Consider the following 17387-nt stretch of genomic DNA (forward strand, 5'->3'; position numbering starts at 1 on the left):
AACCCTGACTTTCAAGCTGGATGCTTTGAGAAATCAAATCTGTATGTGAATTAAGGAAAATTCATTTTTTAGAATAGAAAAAAAATTCACAGCTTTAGTACCAGGTAAAGCAATAGTGTCAATTTTTCCTCTGCCAAATTGTTATGAAATGGTATCACAATTTATCTCCATATAACTAAATCTCCATGAGCTTTTTGAAATCTTTTCTTGACTTCTTATTTTTTTAAAAAGTAATTTGTTTTCTTCTTTTTGGACTTTTTCACTCTTTAGGATTTAGGCCTAAATTAGTTTTAGGGGAAAAAAATCTTTTAGCTGTATTTTTCTCTTCTTTTTGTTCATGTTTGAATAAACTATATGAATGAGGCTAAAATATAAACACTCTGCTGCCCTATAGCACATCAGAATATATTCTGTCTTTATGCTACTTACAAGAGGAATGATCTTACCTAGAGTAACTCAAGTCCAGTAGATGTGATGGTTCAACATGTTGAATAGGATGCTATACCTATGAAAAAATTCTAGGAAAATCTCATTTAAGCTTGTAATCAAGAGTACATAATCAAATATTGTAGGTTTATTTTTTTAAAGCTTAAGACCGTCAGTATTAATCCTTTATAGATTACTTCATTCATTCATGAATTCAGAATATAATGTTTTGCCTGTTGCTTTTGTGCCAGGCACTGTAGTTAGTGCTAATAAGCTAGTGAAAGAAACAACTAGGGGTCCTACCTTCAAAGAACTTACAATTCATTTGTTACCAATTTTTAAAAATTTGTACAGTTCAGTTCAGTTCAATCACTCGGTCATGTCCGACTCTTTGCAACCCCATGAACCGCAGCACGCCAGGCCTCCCTGTCCATCACCAACTCCCGGAGTCCACCCAAACCCACGTCCATTGAGTCAGTGATGCCATCCAACCATCTCATCCTCTGTCATCCCCTTCTCCTGCCCTCAATCTTTCCCAACATCAGGGTCTTTTCAAATGAGTCAGCTCTTCGAGTCAGGTGGCCAAAATATTGGAGTTTCAGCTTCAACATCCGTCCTTCCAATGAACACCCAGGACCAATTTCCTTTAGTAAAATAAACTAAAATAAAAATAATGTGGATTATAATTTGGTTACTTTTTGTTTCATGATTCAAAGGCTCTTGGGTATTTATGTATATATAGTACAGTGGAAATAGTACAGTTTTAGAATCATAGGTCTAAATCCTATCTCGAAAAAGGCTAATATGTCACCTTGGTGCAAGTTACTTAAGCTTTCTGAACTTTATTTCCACTTTTTTTTTTAGGGTAACTTTTTTTTTTAGGGTAACTCTTCCATCTCACTGGGTAGCTTTGGCAGTTAAGTAAGTTATATAGAGACTAGTACAATGTTATGGACCCTGTATGATAAATTCAAATTTCCGGTCTCATCCCTGTTTCTCTGTATTGCAGGTTTTCCAAGCCATCAATATGGATATTAGCTATTACTGATCAATTATATTTGGAATTAAAAATCATAACTAAATTAAAATAAAGACTAGTTAGTATCCTTTAGGACAATAAAACTTGAAAACCATGGTGTCCTCTTTAGGGGGACAGAAAATAATAATATTGCATCCTATCATTTTACAGAATTATAATATAAATGACTGGACTCTAAACAACTGTGCTAAATTACAATTTTTTATACCTAGAGAGTCAGATAGCCCTCAAACGGGCCTACTAGAAAATACTCCTAAAGCGACACTAAAGCAACAAGTAATAATTAAAAAAAAAACATAGTACCAATATACGCAATTTAGTGACAGAATTCTATACAAACCAGTGCATTTATATTTCAGAAATCACCTCTTTTATTAATTTAATCAGCTTTTCATGATTCTCCATGTAGTTTAAATTTTTGATTATTATTCTTTAAACATTTTATCATCAGTAGGAAAAAACACAAATAATTTGCAAAGTAATAGTACATAAAATTCTTTCATAAAGAAGGCTGAACACCAAAGAACTGATGCTTTTGAATTGTGGTGTTGGAGACTTGAGAGTCCCTTGGACAGCAAGAAGATCTAATCAGTCAATCTAAAGAAAGTCAACCCCAGATATTCACTGGAAGCTGAAACTCCTATACTTTGGCCGCCTGATATGAAAAACTGACTCACTGGAAAAGACCCTGGTGCTGGGAAAGACTGAGGGCAGAGGAGAAGTGGGCAACAGAGGACGCGATGGTTGGATGGCATTTCTGAATCAATGGACGAGTTTGAGCAAACTCAGGGAGATAGAGAAGGACAGGGAAGCCTGGTGTGCTGCAGTCCATGGGGTCGCAAAGAGTCAGACACAGCTTAGTGATTGAACAACAACAGGAAATAACTCAAGGGTGATTCTGTTTTAGAATTTAAAATCATAATAAGAAAAACTAATTTTTTCTTTCATAGAATTTTTTTTCACTTTTGTGCTTAATATTACAGTATCCCAACAGATGTTTTAAAGATCGTGTATTCCGTGGGGGCTCAAACCACAGCAGGATGGAACTACCTTTTAGAGCAATATGAACTGTCATTGTCCGGTGCTGAAAAAAACAAAATTCTGTATGCATTGTCAACCAGCAAACATCAGGAAAAGCTAATGAAGTAAGTGAATTTAAATTGTTAAAAGTAAACTTACATATATTCAGGAAAGTTACTAAAATTCAACCATCAATTTCAGAGCCATATAATAATAATTAAATCAGGATTCGAACCATTTTGAATTTTTTCCAAAAACCATGTATTGACAAAATGCACATAGTGAAAACAGATGTTCCTTAAGCATGTGATTGATACTAAGCAAACAGCTATGTTTTACAGCCAGAACCTTAGAGGAAAATTATTATTATTAAAAAATAAATTTTTGTGTATAAGATGCTAATTGAAGTTTACTGAAATAAGTGGATAAAATTACTTCTAGAGAAAAGCAAACATTTAACTGGAATATTAAAAATGTTAACCAGTAGAGAGTTTATTACTGTTTTTGGTACAATACACTTTTGTTGTGCCTCTTTCTCTCTGATTCTTTTAATATACTGATAGCCTGAGTTAATTTCCTTTATAGAACACATGCCGTGAAAAATTAAGTGATCTTTGTTTCTTCAGGTTAATTGAACTAGGAATGGAAGGGAAGGTTATCAAGACGCAGGACTTGGCAGCTCTTCTTTTTGCGATTGCCAGAAATCCAAAGGGGCAGCAACTAGCCTGGAACTTTGTAAAAGAAAATTGGACCCATCTCCTTAAAAAGTTGGTATTTGTTTGTATCCTAATAGTTCAGTTTGTAAATAATCTGCCTGCAATGCAGAGACCCAGGTTCAATCCCTGGACCGGGAAGATCCCGTGGAGAAGGGATAGGCTACCCACTCCTGTATTCTTGGGCTTCCCTGGTGAGTCAGCTGGTAAAGAATCTGCCTGCAATGCGGGAGACCTGGGTTTGATCCCTGGGTTGGGAAGATCCCCTGGAGAAGGGAAAGGCTACCCACTCCAGTATTCTGGGCTGGAGAATTCCACAGGGTTGCAGAGTTGGACACGACTGAGCGACTTTCACAATGTGTATTCTTCCACCCAGATATTTCAGTTGCCTAAAACCAAGTTTAATCAGATGTTGCCTAAAGCATATGAATGACATTATTTTTACTCAAATGGTTTGATGAAGTGTGTCGATTTTAAAACTCACTAGCCCTCTGTCCAGGTATGAGGGAGAGGAATGAAAAGAAGGGGATGGGAAACAGATTTCTGTTACTTATCTTAGGCAATGAAGAATTGCTGTGAACAAGTAAGAGTTGAGTTAAATCCAGTCATCAACCCCATCCCCTTTTCCCTTCTGGCTCTCTCCCTAGCCCAGAAGAATGCAATGAAGCCATATATAGTATAGCAAAATATTTCACTTACTTTGTTAATACAGTTTTGTTCTGGGGGAAAAAAACTTCAGAAAGTTTGAAAATAACTAATCCCTTCCTCCAGTTCCCTTGGAGAGGTAACAAACATAGTGGAGGCAATAGAAGAAATCAATCAGAAGTGTCTGGGGAGCTCCCCTCCAAAACTAGATAGGTTATGAGTCTTTTCTGGGGTTTCAGCTTTTGGACGACCTATAGCTCACTGCAATATGCTCCTGGCCCTATAATAGTCCCAGAAAAAAGCAATAATGATTAAATTTCCTCGGAATGTACAGGATGGCATTGCTTTCTCTCACAACAGACCCCCCTGCAAAGGTGCTCAACCATTCTCATCCAATTCCAAAATGTCACTTATTAACTCTATGGAAAATACCCTAAATGAAAGAGCTGTGCAGTTTGCTCTGTATTTTTGTGTCATTTAGCATGTCTGATGTCAGTCATCCTCAGTTCCTCATCCCTCTCATTTCTTAGTCATAAAGGAGTCAGAGTTCTCACTGATAGCTTTTTGTGAGCAAAAAGCACATCTCTACCCGCTTCAAGACCTTAAAGGGCTGACATCCACATGAGACCAAATTAGTTAGAAACTGTTTTAAAAACAAAACAAAACAAAAAACACTTTCCTTAAACACCCTACTGGAACCATTGGTTCTGTTGTTTGCGTTACTCTTCGTTCCCTCCTGGAATGATCAGATTTCTCTGCAATGCTGTGGATTTATTTTGTAAGTGGAAATTAGTCTCCTCTCCAACCATGTGTAGAGCCCAGACTTGGGAGCATGTCTGAGATGTATCTGTGCTCTGCTTTACAGTATGAAACCTTTGACCTGTGGCCAAATTCTCTATGTAAGACACGGGGGTAAAGGATGCCATCTATGGCTTTGAACAAGAGTTCCACTGACAATTCCCCAATAAGTATGATGTTTAAACACAGGGGTGTCCAAAATGAGTTAGGGAAGTTTGCAAGACAATGCTTTAGAGTGCAAGAAGAAAATATTACTACATGTATTATTTCTTACCTTATGCTCTTAAGTTTTCCTTTTTACCTTTAAGTTAGTATGTGCATATAATTCATAAATAAAAATATGTATGTTGGGAAATTCTTGGTCAAAAATTTTTGTTGATGGAATGCACATTCAAAAACTGTAGGGTGCTGCTTTAAATATGAACTTAAATTTAGACATAAACATTTGTCACATTTCCTAAAAAAGCTTTATCTAAATTTTAATTTTATGGTCAAATTTGATAAATTTCATAGCTTTCAGATTTTACCAGATGCATATGAGCTATTCTTGTGGTAATTGATAGCATCCATTGTAATGTATAGGTTTATCATATAGTTACTAATGTTACATGGTTCAAATATATATAGCATGTTATAAACATAAGGTCATTGTTCCTATTATTTACATCTATGAAACTCCTTTTATTTTCAGATTTGAGTTGGGCTCATTCCCCATGAGAATGATCGTCTCCGGTACAACATCTCATTTTTCTTCCAAGGATGAGTTGCAGGAGGTTTGTGACTCTCCATTGCCAACAGTTTAAAAATAAATGTTTAAGTTATAGAGTTGAAAGTAAATTTAGATGCAATCTGGTTTTAAGTTGTTATTTTATTAAAAGAAAATAAGCTATTTGTCCAATGTCACCTAGCAAATAAATGGAAGAGACAGAACTAATGAAATTATCATTCATTCAAATTATATTTCATTCAAAATGAAAATTACACTTGAGGGATGAGTCCTTTTTTATTTTAGTTTGCATTATATCATCACAATCACTTGAGTGATTATATTGAAGCTTTAAACAGTGCTTGAAGGTCTATTTAGCAATATTACTCTTTATGGTAGTTCTACTAACCTCTTTTTAAAAAGTATTCTTGTGTTTTACATTGTCTTTCCACAATAAATCTTGAATTTATTTACTTTTAAAGCAAATTCGGAACTTAAATCCCAGATCACTGTTTACTCTAAGAACTTGACTCAATCTCTTACATTTTTCACCTACAGTGTGCTTACTTGTAAGATTTGTCATTCCTGTTTTACTTTACCTATTGTTTGAAGATAAAGTGAAATAATTATGCCCCAAAAAGAGATGAAGAAAATAACTTTTCAGAGTTTGTCAGAGAAATGCTTGCACCTGTGTTTGTATAATCTGCAAGCTGTTTTGAAATCCTTTGAAAGAGAAAGTGTTTTATGAACCATAGCAGTAATTCTTTTCTTGGTTTTTTTTTCAGGTGAAACTGTTCTTTGAATCTCTTAAGGCCCAAGGATCACATCTAGATATATTTCAAACTATTCTGGAAGCGATATCCAAAAATATTAAGTGGCTGGAGAAGAACCTTCCCACCCTGAGGAAATGGCTACTGATTAGTATTTAAATGGTCAATAGAAACAGCACATCAGATGCCGTGTCTGCGTCAAGTGGGCAAAGCTCAAGCCAATGTTCCAGACAGTTTAACAAGAAAGAAGCCTCGAGAAGTCAGCCTACACAGCTGCCTGGGCTCGGCTATCACTTCTCGCTGACGGACATATGATGCTGGGCTGGAGCCTCAGTAGCCTATTTTAAAGTAAACCTCCTGAATAATGGAGATATGTGGAGATGTAGATAGAAATAGCTGCTGCAACACAGACTGTCTACACTGCCCCACTTTAGGCAACTACTATTTTGCTTCTCTGATGCTTTTTAAGCCTTGCATAGTATCCTGGAGTTTTCCCAACCAGGTTACTTCCAAGGAAACATAACTAGTCTGCCAAAAAAAAAAATCTTTCTTTCACATCTTTCCATCTCCTCACCCTTCTACTTTCAGCTCAGCCTGAATAGTTTGTTTATTTTTTATCATTCATGTAAAATCTTAAATTATGAAGCATATGGATCAGGAAAACAGGCATCGCCAAATCTCAGGTTATTATAAACTAGACGTCAGGGTTTGTCAAGGAAGCGAGGAAGGCCTTTTGGCTTGAGCCTCACATTCATGAAGAGCCTCGAAAGACTTCTGAGGTCATCTCTAAATGAAGTTAAATCTGGAGTCACAGTGGTTCAGGAGAGAAAGATGATACCACTCCACTTTAACCGATGCACTATTGCGTTTAATAAATCTTTTGAAAATTGCAGAGTTAGATCATACTATTGTATCTATTTTGGCTTCAATATATTCTGTATACATTTTGGCTTAGTTTGATGTAAATATTTAAATGTATCTCTATATTTTGTAAACCAGTTTTGGCATTTCTTCACATTTTAAGGGAATCTCCATCTTTGAAATTGTTTGACTTAATTGGTTGACTAAGGTATTAGAAATAAAACATCACTCTAAATAAAGGTAGTACGTTTATTAAATTCATGATCCATGTATAAGTCAGTATAAATTATAATAAGTTCTTGAAAGATTTGAATCAATACACAGATTACTATCTCATCTTGGTGATCAAAGAAGGCTGGGATTATTTGGGTGGGAGCAGGGTGGTGGGGTATTATCCAATCCCTTTTAAAGTAATGTCATAAAGGTCTGTAGAACTTTCTCGACTGCCACAGTCAGAGACAGGATACATTTTGGATGGACATGGGTGTGACCCAATACATATTTTGTTAAGTTTGTTTTTAAATAACTTCTTGGAGTCTTTCAAGCATCTTGGACTCTAGAGTTGGCCTGTTCATGGTCTTACAACATTTATATAACATCTAAGGGATGTCCCTGTAGAAGTGTATGTGTTTTTGCATAAAGAAACTGAAAGAATAAAAAATTCTATTTTTTCCACCAAAATAATATGTAAATTAAGCAGTAAAATATATATGAGTTTTGGTTGAATTGTGCCATTAATATTGCTGGTAGTAAGAAAAGTTCTTTCTCTTGGGTAATAACTTATCTGCTGTAAGTTTCCAGGGTTTTAATTCTCTTCCTTTTAGTTCCTTATTTAACTACATTTTTAATCTCTCAGATTCTCAAGAATTGAGTAAAGAAAGTGGAAATTTTATTATTTGATGAGAGTGAACATGAGAAGTGCTGTGACAATGATGTTTAATGAATAAAGAGTTTTTTTTTTTAAAAAGAAACACATTTATTAGTGTGGTATTTCAAAACCTTTATGGTGGATGCTAGACCCCTAAAACAAACTAAGGCTTGGCTAAAGTTAGTTTTAGTTTCTTTTACCTTGAATGAGGCCTTTCCTGGTGGCTTAGAGGGTAAAGCGTCTGCCTACAATGCAGGAGACTCGGGTTCAATCGGGAAGGTCCCCTGGAGAAGGAAATGGCAACCCACTCCAGTACGCTTGCCTGAAGAATCCCAAGGATGGAGGAACCTGGTAGGCTACAGTCCACGGGGTTGCAAAGAGCCAGACACGACTGAGAGGCTTCGTTTTCACTTTCAGCTTGAATGAACAAACAAGTCAAGAAAAAGTTTATATACAATATCACGAATAACGATGGACTGACCAGACCCAACTTCAGCATGCTTCCCTGACTCCCCACAGAGGCAGAGGGAAAATTTTGTGGTTTCCAAAGCCCACTCAGACTGAAAACCTTCCAGGTCAGGGGAGCCCAGAGCAATGGCTTGTTCCCTTTCAGGGTTTGTGTCCCAGAGAGTAGGTCTTTCCGCCCTCTTACTACCGTGATGTGATTTCTTTACCTACTTCATGTACCTACTTCTGCATTTAACTCTGCTATGCTACTGGGTCTATTTGAAGTTTTGGAAAAGCAAGCCTGGCAAGGAACTTCCTGGAGAGATCCTGATTTTCTGAGGGAAGTTCTTAGGTTTGTTTTATGTTTTGGAATTTTTTTTGGCAGGTAAAGGGGTTATTCCGTTTCAAGCTATAAGGACAGCCTCTATATAGTCACAGGACCTAGTTTTCTACTGAAACATTAATGTCTATGAAATACAAGATTGTTTATAGTGGCCACATTTATACTCTGCAACAAAACACCCCTTTATCTGAATTCATTATGACCTTATTTCCATTTGACTATGTCACTATTTTTCATTCTACATGTAATTACATTTACAGACTTTCAATCAACCATCTGTTGTCTGCTTGCTAAAACCTTAATCTTATCACTAGTGTCTCCAAGTCCTAAAGAAAAAAGAGTGAAAGGGCTTATGAAAGCAGTGGGTTTTCTGGATTTGAAGTGTATGTATATTTTACAGAATCTAATATTTTAATAGGTAATGCCAAATTATTTTCCTGAAAGGAGGTGTTAATTCGCTTCCTTCTTACCCTTATATTCTTACTTGTCAGTATCAAATGGTAATTTTTTTGTATCTAGTAATCCTTTCCACAGTAAGGGACAGTTTCTCCAGCTACTTACATGGTTATGCCACTGGTTTCTTTTGGTTTGTATTTGCTTCGCGCATCTTCTTGAACCCTGTTTGAATTTTTCTATATGCTTTACTTTCATATGAGTCGTTTGTAAACATACTACACCTGAATTTTGTTTTCTATTATGTTCCCTAACATAAGCGTGGCTGGTTCTAGCTTCAACCTCAATCCCCTCCATTCTCAAACCCTCGAAAACGGAAACTTTAGCCCTCAAGGTTAGCACTGGCTTCACCCTTCTGCTAACCCAGGTTTCCTGCTTTCACTTCATTTTTTATATACGACTATTCTCCACTACTCTTCAGGTGACCAATGCACTCAAATAATTTGAAAAAATATATTTCATTTTACAGTTTTAGTTCTTTGTAGCAAGAAGGTTAGTCAGGGTACCTAGTCTAGCATATTCCCAGAAACCATTATAACTTTTTTCCAGTATGCAAACGCCTAACACTTACATGAGAGGCTCCTTCGGGTGGAAATTGGTTTGTGGTATTGATTGTATAATATCGATTTCTCAGAAATAATGTTGTGGGGTGCCTATTTGTGTATCAAACTTAAGTACAGACTGTTTGTTCAGGATCTAAATCAGGAAAATTTTCCAATATTCATTAAAGAGAAATGGTTAGAAAGTCTGAGAAATGCAGACTTAACAAGATAGGAAAACATTACTGTCTCAGTCACTTCTGCAAACTTTACTTTGCAACTGTAATTTCAAGATCTTTGGCTAATTTGTTCTCCTTCCCCCCAAAGTCCTTTTCTTCTACCATACTCCCAGATAAGCTTGGATAACCAGTTTTCTATTCTCAGTACATGACTCATTAATTCCCATCTTTAGGTATTACACACATGACGTCCCACACTTCAAAGTTCATATCTTACTCTTTTGAATTATGCCATATTTCTTGTTTTCAATACAATATTTTGGGTTCATGCCTCTGTAAGGAGTTCCCATGTTAATACCACCTGGCATGTCCCTCTAGTCATCCAAACAGTCCTCAATTATAATCACAAACCTCATTTTAAAGTAGGCAAAGCAAATTGCCTCTGAGAAGACTTAAAAGGTACAAAGGACATTATTTCTCAGTTTTAGAACTGTGCAGTCTGCTATGTGCTCAGACGCTCAGTCATGTGTGACTCTTTGAGACCCCATGGACCGTAACCCACCAGGCTCTTCTGTCCATGGAATTCTCCAGGCAATAATACTGGAGTGGGTTACCATTTCCTCCTCCAGGGGGTCTTCCTGGCCCAGGCGTCCAACCCACGTCTCCTGCGTTGGCAGACACATTATTTACCATTAGTACCCCCTGGGGAGCCCCTTTAGCAAAGTACTCTCTTTTAAAAACTATTTTCTAGTAAACCAGTAAGTTAGGAAAGCCTGACTCATTTCTAATATTTTGAATTGGAATAAGTGTAAATAGAACACTCTAAAAAGTTAATGTGGAAAAAGGTGGGGAAAAAGCGGGGGGGGGGGGGGGGGGGGACTTTTTCTGAAAGAGAAATAGTTGTCTCCGTGGCTGCAGACATGAAATTTTATTTTCTTCCTATTTCTTCCTATTCATATCTCCAGATGTAGAGTCAAAGAGTAAAAGCAGAAATCTTAGAAGAACAAGCAGAGGTTTTTTTAGCTGGGAAAGGGTAAACAAGTAGAGATATGTCAGCTGATAAGGATTAAAGAAAAGCTCTGGTCTGAAATAAGTATACACAATCTGTGTGATCTGGACAGTTAGAACCCATCAGAGTCAGACCCTATGTCCTGAGTGAGTTAATTCAAGTCACACTCAGGGACTGAATTAGGTCACTTAAGCAGCAATGAATAAAAATGAAAGTGAAAGTTGTTCAGTCATGTCTGACTCTTTGCAACCCCATGGACTGTAGCCAACCAAGCTCCTTTGTCCAAGGGATTCTCCAGGCAAGAACACTGGAGTGGGTTGCCATTTCCTTCTCCAGGGGATCTTCCCAACCCAGGGATTGAACCTGGGTCTCCTGTATTGCAGGCAGATTATTTACCATCTGAGCTACCAGGGAAGCAATGAAAGGTTTGTATTGGTTTACTCAGCAATGAATAAGTTGTTGGTTAATGACAGAGGCTGGGTAGCAATGAAAGGTTTGTATTTGTTTATTCTTGTTCTCAGTTCAGTTCAGTCTCTCAGTCATGTCTGATTCTTTGCGAGCCCATGGACTGCAGCACGCCAGGCCTCCCTGTCCATCACCAGCTCCCAGAGTTTACTCAAACTCATGTCCATTGAGTCAGTGATGCCATCCAACCATCTCATCCTCTGCTATCCCCTTCTCCTCCCACCTTCAATCTTTTCCAGCATCAGGGTCTTTTCAAATGAGTCAGTTCTTCTTCTAGAAAATAGTTTGATACTACTGATCAAAGCACAGTCTTAAAAATAATGCTCTATATTCTAGAAATGCCATTAACAGGTAGGAAAAGCATGTTATTCACCTACTTTCAGTTGACTATTTCTCTGGGAAGCCAAAGTATTTGGATTTTAAGTCCAAGGGAGGTGGTGTTGGCTCCACCACCTCACTGAGGACCTAGAAAGAAAAAATACCTTCAGTACTGAACTTGCAAAGCCAAATCTAAGTGCTGCCTAAAAAGGGAAACTTATGGATTTTTTTCCCCAAAAAATACATCCCTCCTTATCTAGTGGCCTCTTCTTCTATAATTCCACAATTATAGATTCATCCCTTTCGGTTAATGAAAGTTAAAATATTAAATTGTAATTCCTTAATCATGCTTTAGTGTGACTTCTCAAAGGATTTTTTTATATGGATCATTGTTAAAGTCTTTATTGAATTTGTCACAATATTGTTTCTGTTCTGTGTCTTGATTTTTTCACTAGGAGATATGTGGGATCTTAGCTTCCTGACTAGGGTTCAAACCCACAACCCGAACATTGGAAGGTAAAGTCTTAACCACTGGACCACCAAGGAAGTCCCTTGATTTTGTTTTTTTTAATTAATATTTATTTCTTTATAGCTGGCCTCCCTGGTGGCTCAGAGGTTAAAGCGTCCACCTGCAATGCGGGAGACCCGGGTTCGATCCCTGGGTCAGGAAGATCCCCTGGAGAAGGAAATGGCAACCCACTCCAGTACTCTTGCCTGGAGAATCCCATGGACGGTGGAGCCTAGCGGGCTACAGTTCATGAGGTCGCAAAGGGTCGGACACGACTGAGCGAGTTCACTTCACTTTCACTTCACTTCTTTATAGCTAACTGGCAAAAGGGCTGTAAGGAGAGAAGACCCTCAAGCTAGAAGAGGACTGGGGGAGTGGCTTCTGGAATGAAAGCAATGCCCCCAGAAAGGACTGTTTGGGTACAAGCTCCGGAGGGCAGTATCTGTTACTTTTTTAATGGATACTGTATACAGAGGGCATTTGATACATATGTATTGACTATGTGACCACTTGGCAATTTTGCCTCAGAGGCTCCTGCTGGTACATGATTGTATAATTGCACATCATGTATTATGCATTGTGAATGAATCCTGTGCGCTGGCCCTGATTGGAAAGCCTTAAAAGCAAACCCTGAGCTCCTGGTTTGTTTTTGGCTCTCTTTGGTCTCTGCACACCATGGGCATCCCACAAGCAATGCTGACTGAATAACAGGCTGTGCAGGCAACCATCAGCCAGAGGGAGGAAGAGGCGTCTGAGTCAGCCTAGAGTCAGCCAAGAACCGTGGCCAAGTGTCATTTTCTGCATAAATATTACAGGACCTTTCTCCTGGTCAAAAACAAACAAAAACCTGAAGGACACATTCTACGGGAATGAATCAGAGGCACCCATCTGTTTCAGCACAGCTGTAAGAAATAAAGGAGAACGAAAATCAGTATCTTCAGAAGTGTAAACACCTCCCTAGAGAGAGTAAGTCATTCAAAAATTCCCGCTGGAGATCCTCTCTAAAAAGATTTTTTAATATCCTCCGACTTTTAGGTCCTGTGCTTGCTTTTCACATCTGGAGCAGGGCCTACCATCTCTGCCCCAGAGAGGCCTCTTCTGTTGCCGGACTTGTATCAACTCGACCCCAAAACCTTGGTTTTCTCAGGACACCGTTATTTTAAATTATTAGGTTAAAATATGTCAGTGTTAGAAAAATTGGTTTGCTCTTGCAGTATACTTTGTGAGTCTACTCTTTCATTTTTTCACACCATGTACATGAAATTAAAGTTTCACAATTCACAGTTAATAATAATAGCAAATACCTCTTTGGTGCTTATTTTTTGCCAGTCTCTGCCTGAAAGCATTTTCGGTGTGTTAGTTCATCTTATCCTCACGGTAACCTGAAGAGGAAGGTAGTTGTCCTTAGTTTGCAAGGAGAAAATGAAATCCGAGAAGGTTAAGCAACTTGCCCCAGTCAGAGGCAGTGGTTTTTAGTTTATTTACAGAACTGTGCACTTCTCAACATGGTCAATTTTAAGAGCATTTTCATCACCCTCAGGAGGAATCTGTACCCATTAGAAGTCACTTCCTTCCTCTCTTCACTCTTAGGCAATAACTAATCTATTTTTTTTCCCCTATAGACGTGCCTAGTCTGGACATCTAAAAACAAAAAATCAAATAATACAACATATGATGTTCTGTATTTGGCTTCTTTGATGGACATTTGGGTTGTTCACACTTTTTGGCTATTTTGAATAATGCTCCTATGACCATGGGCTTCCCTGGTAGCTCAGTTGGTAAAGAATCCACCTGCAATACAGGATGCCCGGGTTCGATTCCTGGATTGGGAAGATCCACTGGAGAAGGGAAAGGCTACCCACTCCAGTATTCTGGCCTGGAGAATTTCATAGACTACAGTCCATGGAGTTGCAAAGAGTCGGGCCCAACTGAGTGACTTTCACTTTCCTATGACCATTCATTGACCAGTTTTTGTATGAGCACAAATTTTCAGTTCTTCTGGGTACATAACCAGGAGTGAAATTGCTGGATCTTATGGCAACTCCATGTTTAATCTTTGGAGGAAATGCCAGACTGTATTTCAGCACAGCTGCATTATTTCCACCAGCAGTATATGAGCTTCCAATTTCTCTACATCCTTGTCAACAGTTATTAGTATCTGGCTCCTTGATTCTAGCCACCCTGGGCCTATGTCTAGCCAAGGCATGAAGGGGTACCTCATTATGGTTTATATTTGCATCTCTCTCATGGCTGATAATATTGAACTTTTTCATGTGTCTATTGGCCATTTGTGTATTCTCTTTGGAGGAGTGTATCTTCAGATCTTTTGCCTGTTTTTAGTTAGATTTTTTGTCCTTTATTACTTAGTTGTAAGAGCTGTTTATATATTCTAGATGCAAGTCCTTGTGAAGTATATGCTTTGCAAAAATTGCCTTCCATTATTTGGGTTGTCCTTGGAAGACAAATTTGTCTTCACCCTTGTCTTATTTCCATTAGAAAGATGCTGTTACAATGAGTTGAACTGTGTCCTCCCAAAATTCATATGCTGAATCATACCCCTCAATACCTCAGAATTTGACTTTATTTGGAACTAGAGTCAGAAATGTAATTAGAAAAGAAAAAACGTGAAGTTGCTCAGTTGTGTCCGATTCTTTGTGACCCCATGGACTGTAGCCCACCAGGCTCCTCCATCCATGGTATTTTCCAAGCAAGAGTACTGGAGTGGGTTGCCATTTCCTTCTCCAGGGGATCTTCCCAACCCAGCGATCCAACCTGGGTCTCCTGCATTGTGGGCAGATGATTTTACTGTCAGCGGAGTCTGACAGTAGGGAAGCCTACCTACTTCCCTGACCAGGGAAGCCAGGGAAGTAATTAGTTAAGATGAGGTCTTATTGGAGTAGGATGGACCCCTGCTTCTATCTGAGGAGTGTTCTTGTTAAAGGGGGCGAAATGGACACAGACAGGCAACAGGGAGAAGGCCTTGTGAAGCCTGGAGCTTTACTTCCATAAGTCAACGAACTACTAGGAACTAGAAGGGAGGCCTGAAACCTATCTTTCCCTGGTGCCTTCAGAGCGAACATGGACCCACAGACACCCCGATGTTGGGCTTCCAACCTCCAGAACTATGAGACAACAATTTTCTGTTATTCCAGTCACTTGGATTATGGGGGGTTTCTTTCTTTTCTTTCTTTTTTTTACAGCAGCCTTAGAAAGCTAATACAATGTCTAAGACATTTTTCCATTTTGGTAGTTGCTTTCATGTCAAAAGTCAAGATTTAATAAGATAACATTTCTAGGTTTCAGATCTTAGTTATATTGATCAATCATATGAAAAATTACATTGAATTGGGTTCTATCTTTACATTTCTTATACAAGTATCTTAGGATTTTGAAAAAAATCAAAATATTTGGCTCTTAGCTACCTAGGCAGACCTTATGCTTTTTAGATTTAAGCTTAACAAAGGTAAACATTATACAGATACTTAGTAAAATAAGAAGGTGACACTACAAAATTAAAATTTCTCTTTTCTGTTAGAAGTTATTGGATAACACAAATATTAATTTCTTTTTTAGATCTTCTCCCTTTTTTGTAGTTCTTATCTTAAGACAACATAACTATGTGAATTAATCTCTTTAAAAATAAATTACCCTTTAAATATTTTCTTAGATTATAGCTTATTATTTCTTGCTTGTTAGAAACAAGCTATTTTATTTTTAAATGTTTTTTAATTATTTCTATCTGATTATAAACATAATATATAAATATAAATTATTTTATGTATAAATTAATATATAAATATAAATTATAAATATAATATATAAATATAAATAAATAAATATAAAGTGGCTAGTTTTGATAAATATGCAATCAAGCAAATATGATGCAAACAGATTAGGGAACTTGATTCAAATGTCAGAAGGATCTTGCCAAGTAGTGTAGGTACAATGGTGAACAATATTGAGAAAGGAGCTTAGAACTGGATTTGAAAAGACAGAGTCTCCTTTTCTGATTGAGCAGCTCGATCGGTATATGACTGTGGGCAAATCACAACTCCTTCTGAACTTCTCAGTTACCCCACATACATTATGACTTAGATTGCTTTGGGTATAAAGATACTCAGGAGCACTGAAGTCCTGGTATTTGTGTTTGTATCTATGCTTGTAGTTTTGAAGTGGGCAGGGGGGCATGGGAAGGCTATTATTGAACTATATCACATTAAAAAGATACAAGATTAAATGCCAAAAGTTATTAAAATAGATCAGTATTCATAACATTGGGTAGACATTTAGGTTGCCTACCTAACGTTTTGGTTCACTTAATCTCTTTTTCCTTCTGAATAAGAAAAATGAGTTTGTCTGAGTGCCCTCTTTGTCCCCATATGAGATAAGGGAAGTGATCCTAGAACCTACTTTGTCTAAGACACCAATCACAGGAACTTTATTTTCATTTCCAGAGACTGGTTTAGAAATGTACATAATACAGTTTTGGCAAATGAAACCTAGGAAGAATTCTAGTAGGGTATTTCTTAGAGAAGTTTCTTTGTTCTTGAGAAAGAGACATCAAGAGAAAGGTTCTTTCTTCTTCCCCGCCACAGTCGCCGTGTTGACTAAATGGCCCCCAGTCTCAGAAAACTGCTCAGAGAGTACACGGAGTGAGAAATTGGGTTTTTGACAAGGTTGGGGAGCTCTGAGTGGAGGTTGCCTTATTTCTTCTCCTGGTATATGAGATGGTAAATGTCCTTATTCTTCAAACTAGTTTGATTCAGCATTTTTTTTTTTTTTTTGTAGTCCAAAGCATGTGCACTAGTATACGACTGCTCCTTCTTGATAACCTTTTACTTCATTTGGCTGAATCTTTTTACTAAACTCTAAGCTATACAAGGACTTCGCAGGTGAGTAGATGGTAAAGAATCTGCCAGCAATCTTTCCTGCCTGGAAACCTGGGTTTGATCCTTGGGCTGGGAAGATCCCTGGAGACGAGAATGGCTACCCACTCTAGTATTCTTGCCTGGAGAGTTCCATGAACAGAGGAGCAGTTCATGGGGTCACAAAGAGTTGGACAGCACTGAGCGACTAAGCATGCACACGATACCAGGCTTCCCAGCTGGCTCAGCGGTAAAGAATCTTCCTGCCAGTGCAGGAGACACAGGTTCAGTCCCTGCTTAAGGAAGATCCCCTGGAGAAGGAAATGGCAACCCATTCCAGCATCCTTGCCTGGGAAATCCCATGGACAGAGTAACCTGGCATGCTACAGTATGTGGGGTCAGCTGGACATGAGTG

At 38.0% G+C, this 17387-nt stretch overlaps 1 protein-coding gene across 1 annotated transcript in view; it reads left to right on the plus strand.

The window, feature by feature from the left end:
- ERAP2 (endoplasmic reticulum aminopeptidase 2) overlaps nt 1-7936 on the plus strand; it is a 44483-nt gene extending 36547 nt beyond the window's left edge. The window contains exons 16-19 of the mRNA XM_065919108.1: nt 2449-2610; nt 3112-3252; nt 5333-5414; nt 6133-7936. Coding sequence (XP_065775180.1) covers nt 2449-2610; nt 3112-3252; nt 5333-5414; nt 6133-6276 — 529 coding nt within the window. The 3' untranslated portion in view covers nt 6277-7936. The remainder of the gene's footprint in view (nt 1-2448; nt 2611-3111; nt 3253-5332; nt 5415-6132) is intronic.
- The last annotated feature ends 9451 nt before the right edge of the window (nt 7937-17387 follow it).

The sequence above is a fragment of the Muntiacus reevesi genome, chromosome 1, assembly GCF_963930625.1.
Source record: "Muntiacus reevesi chromosome 1, mMunRee1.1, whole genome shotgun sequence".
Classification (NCBI taxonomy): Eukaryota; Metazoa; Chordata; class Mammalia; order Artiodactyla; family Cervidae; genus Muntiacus; species Muntiacus reevesi.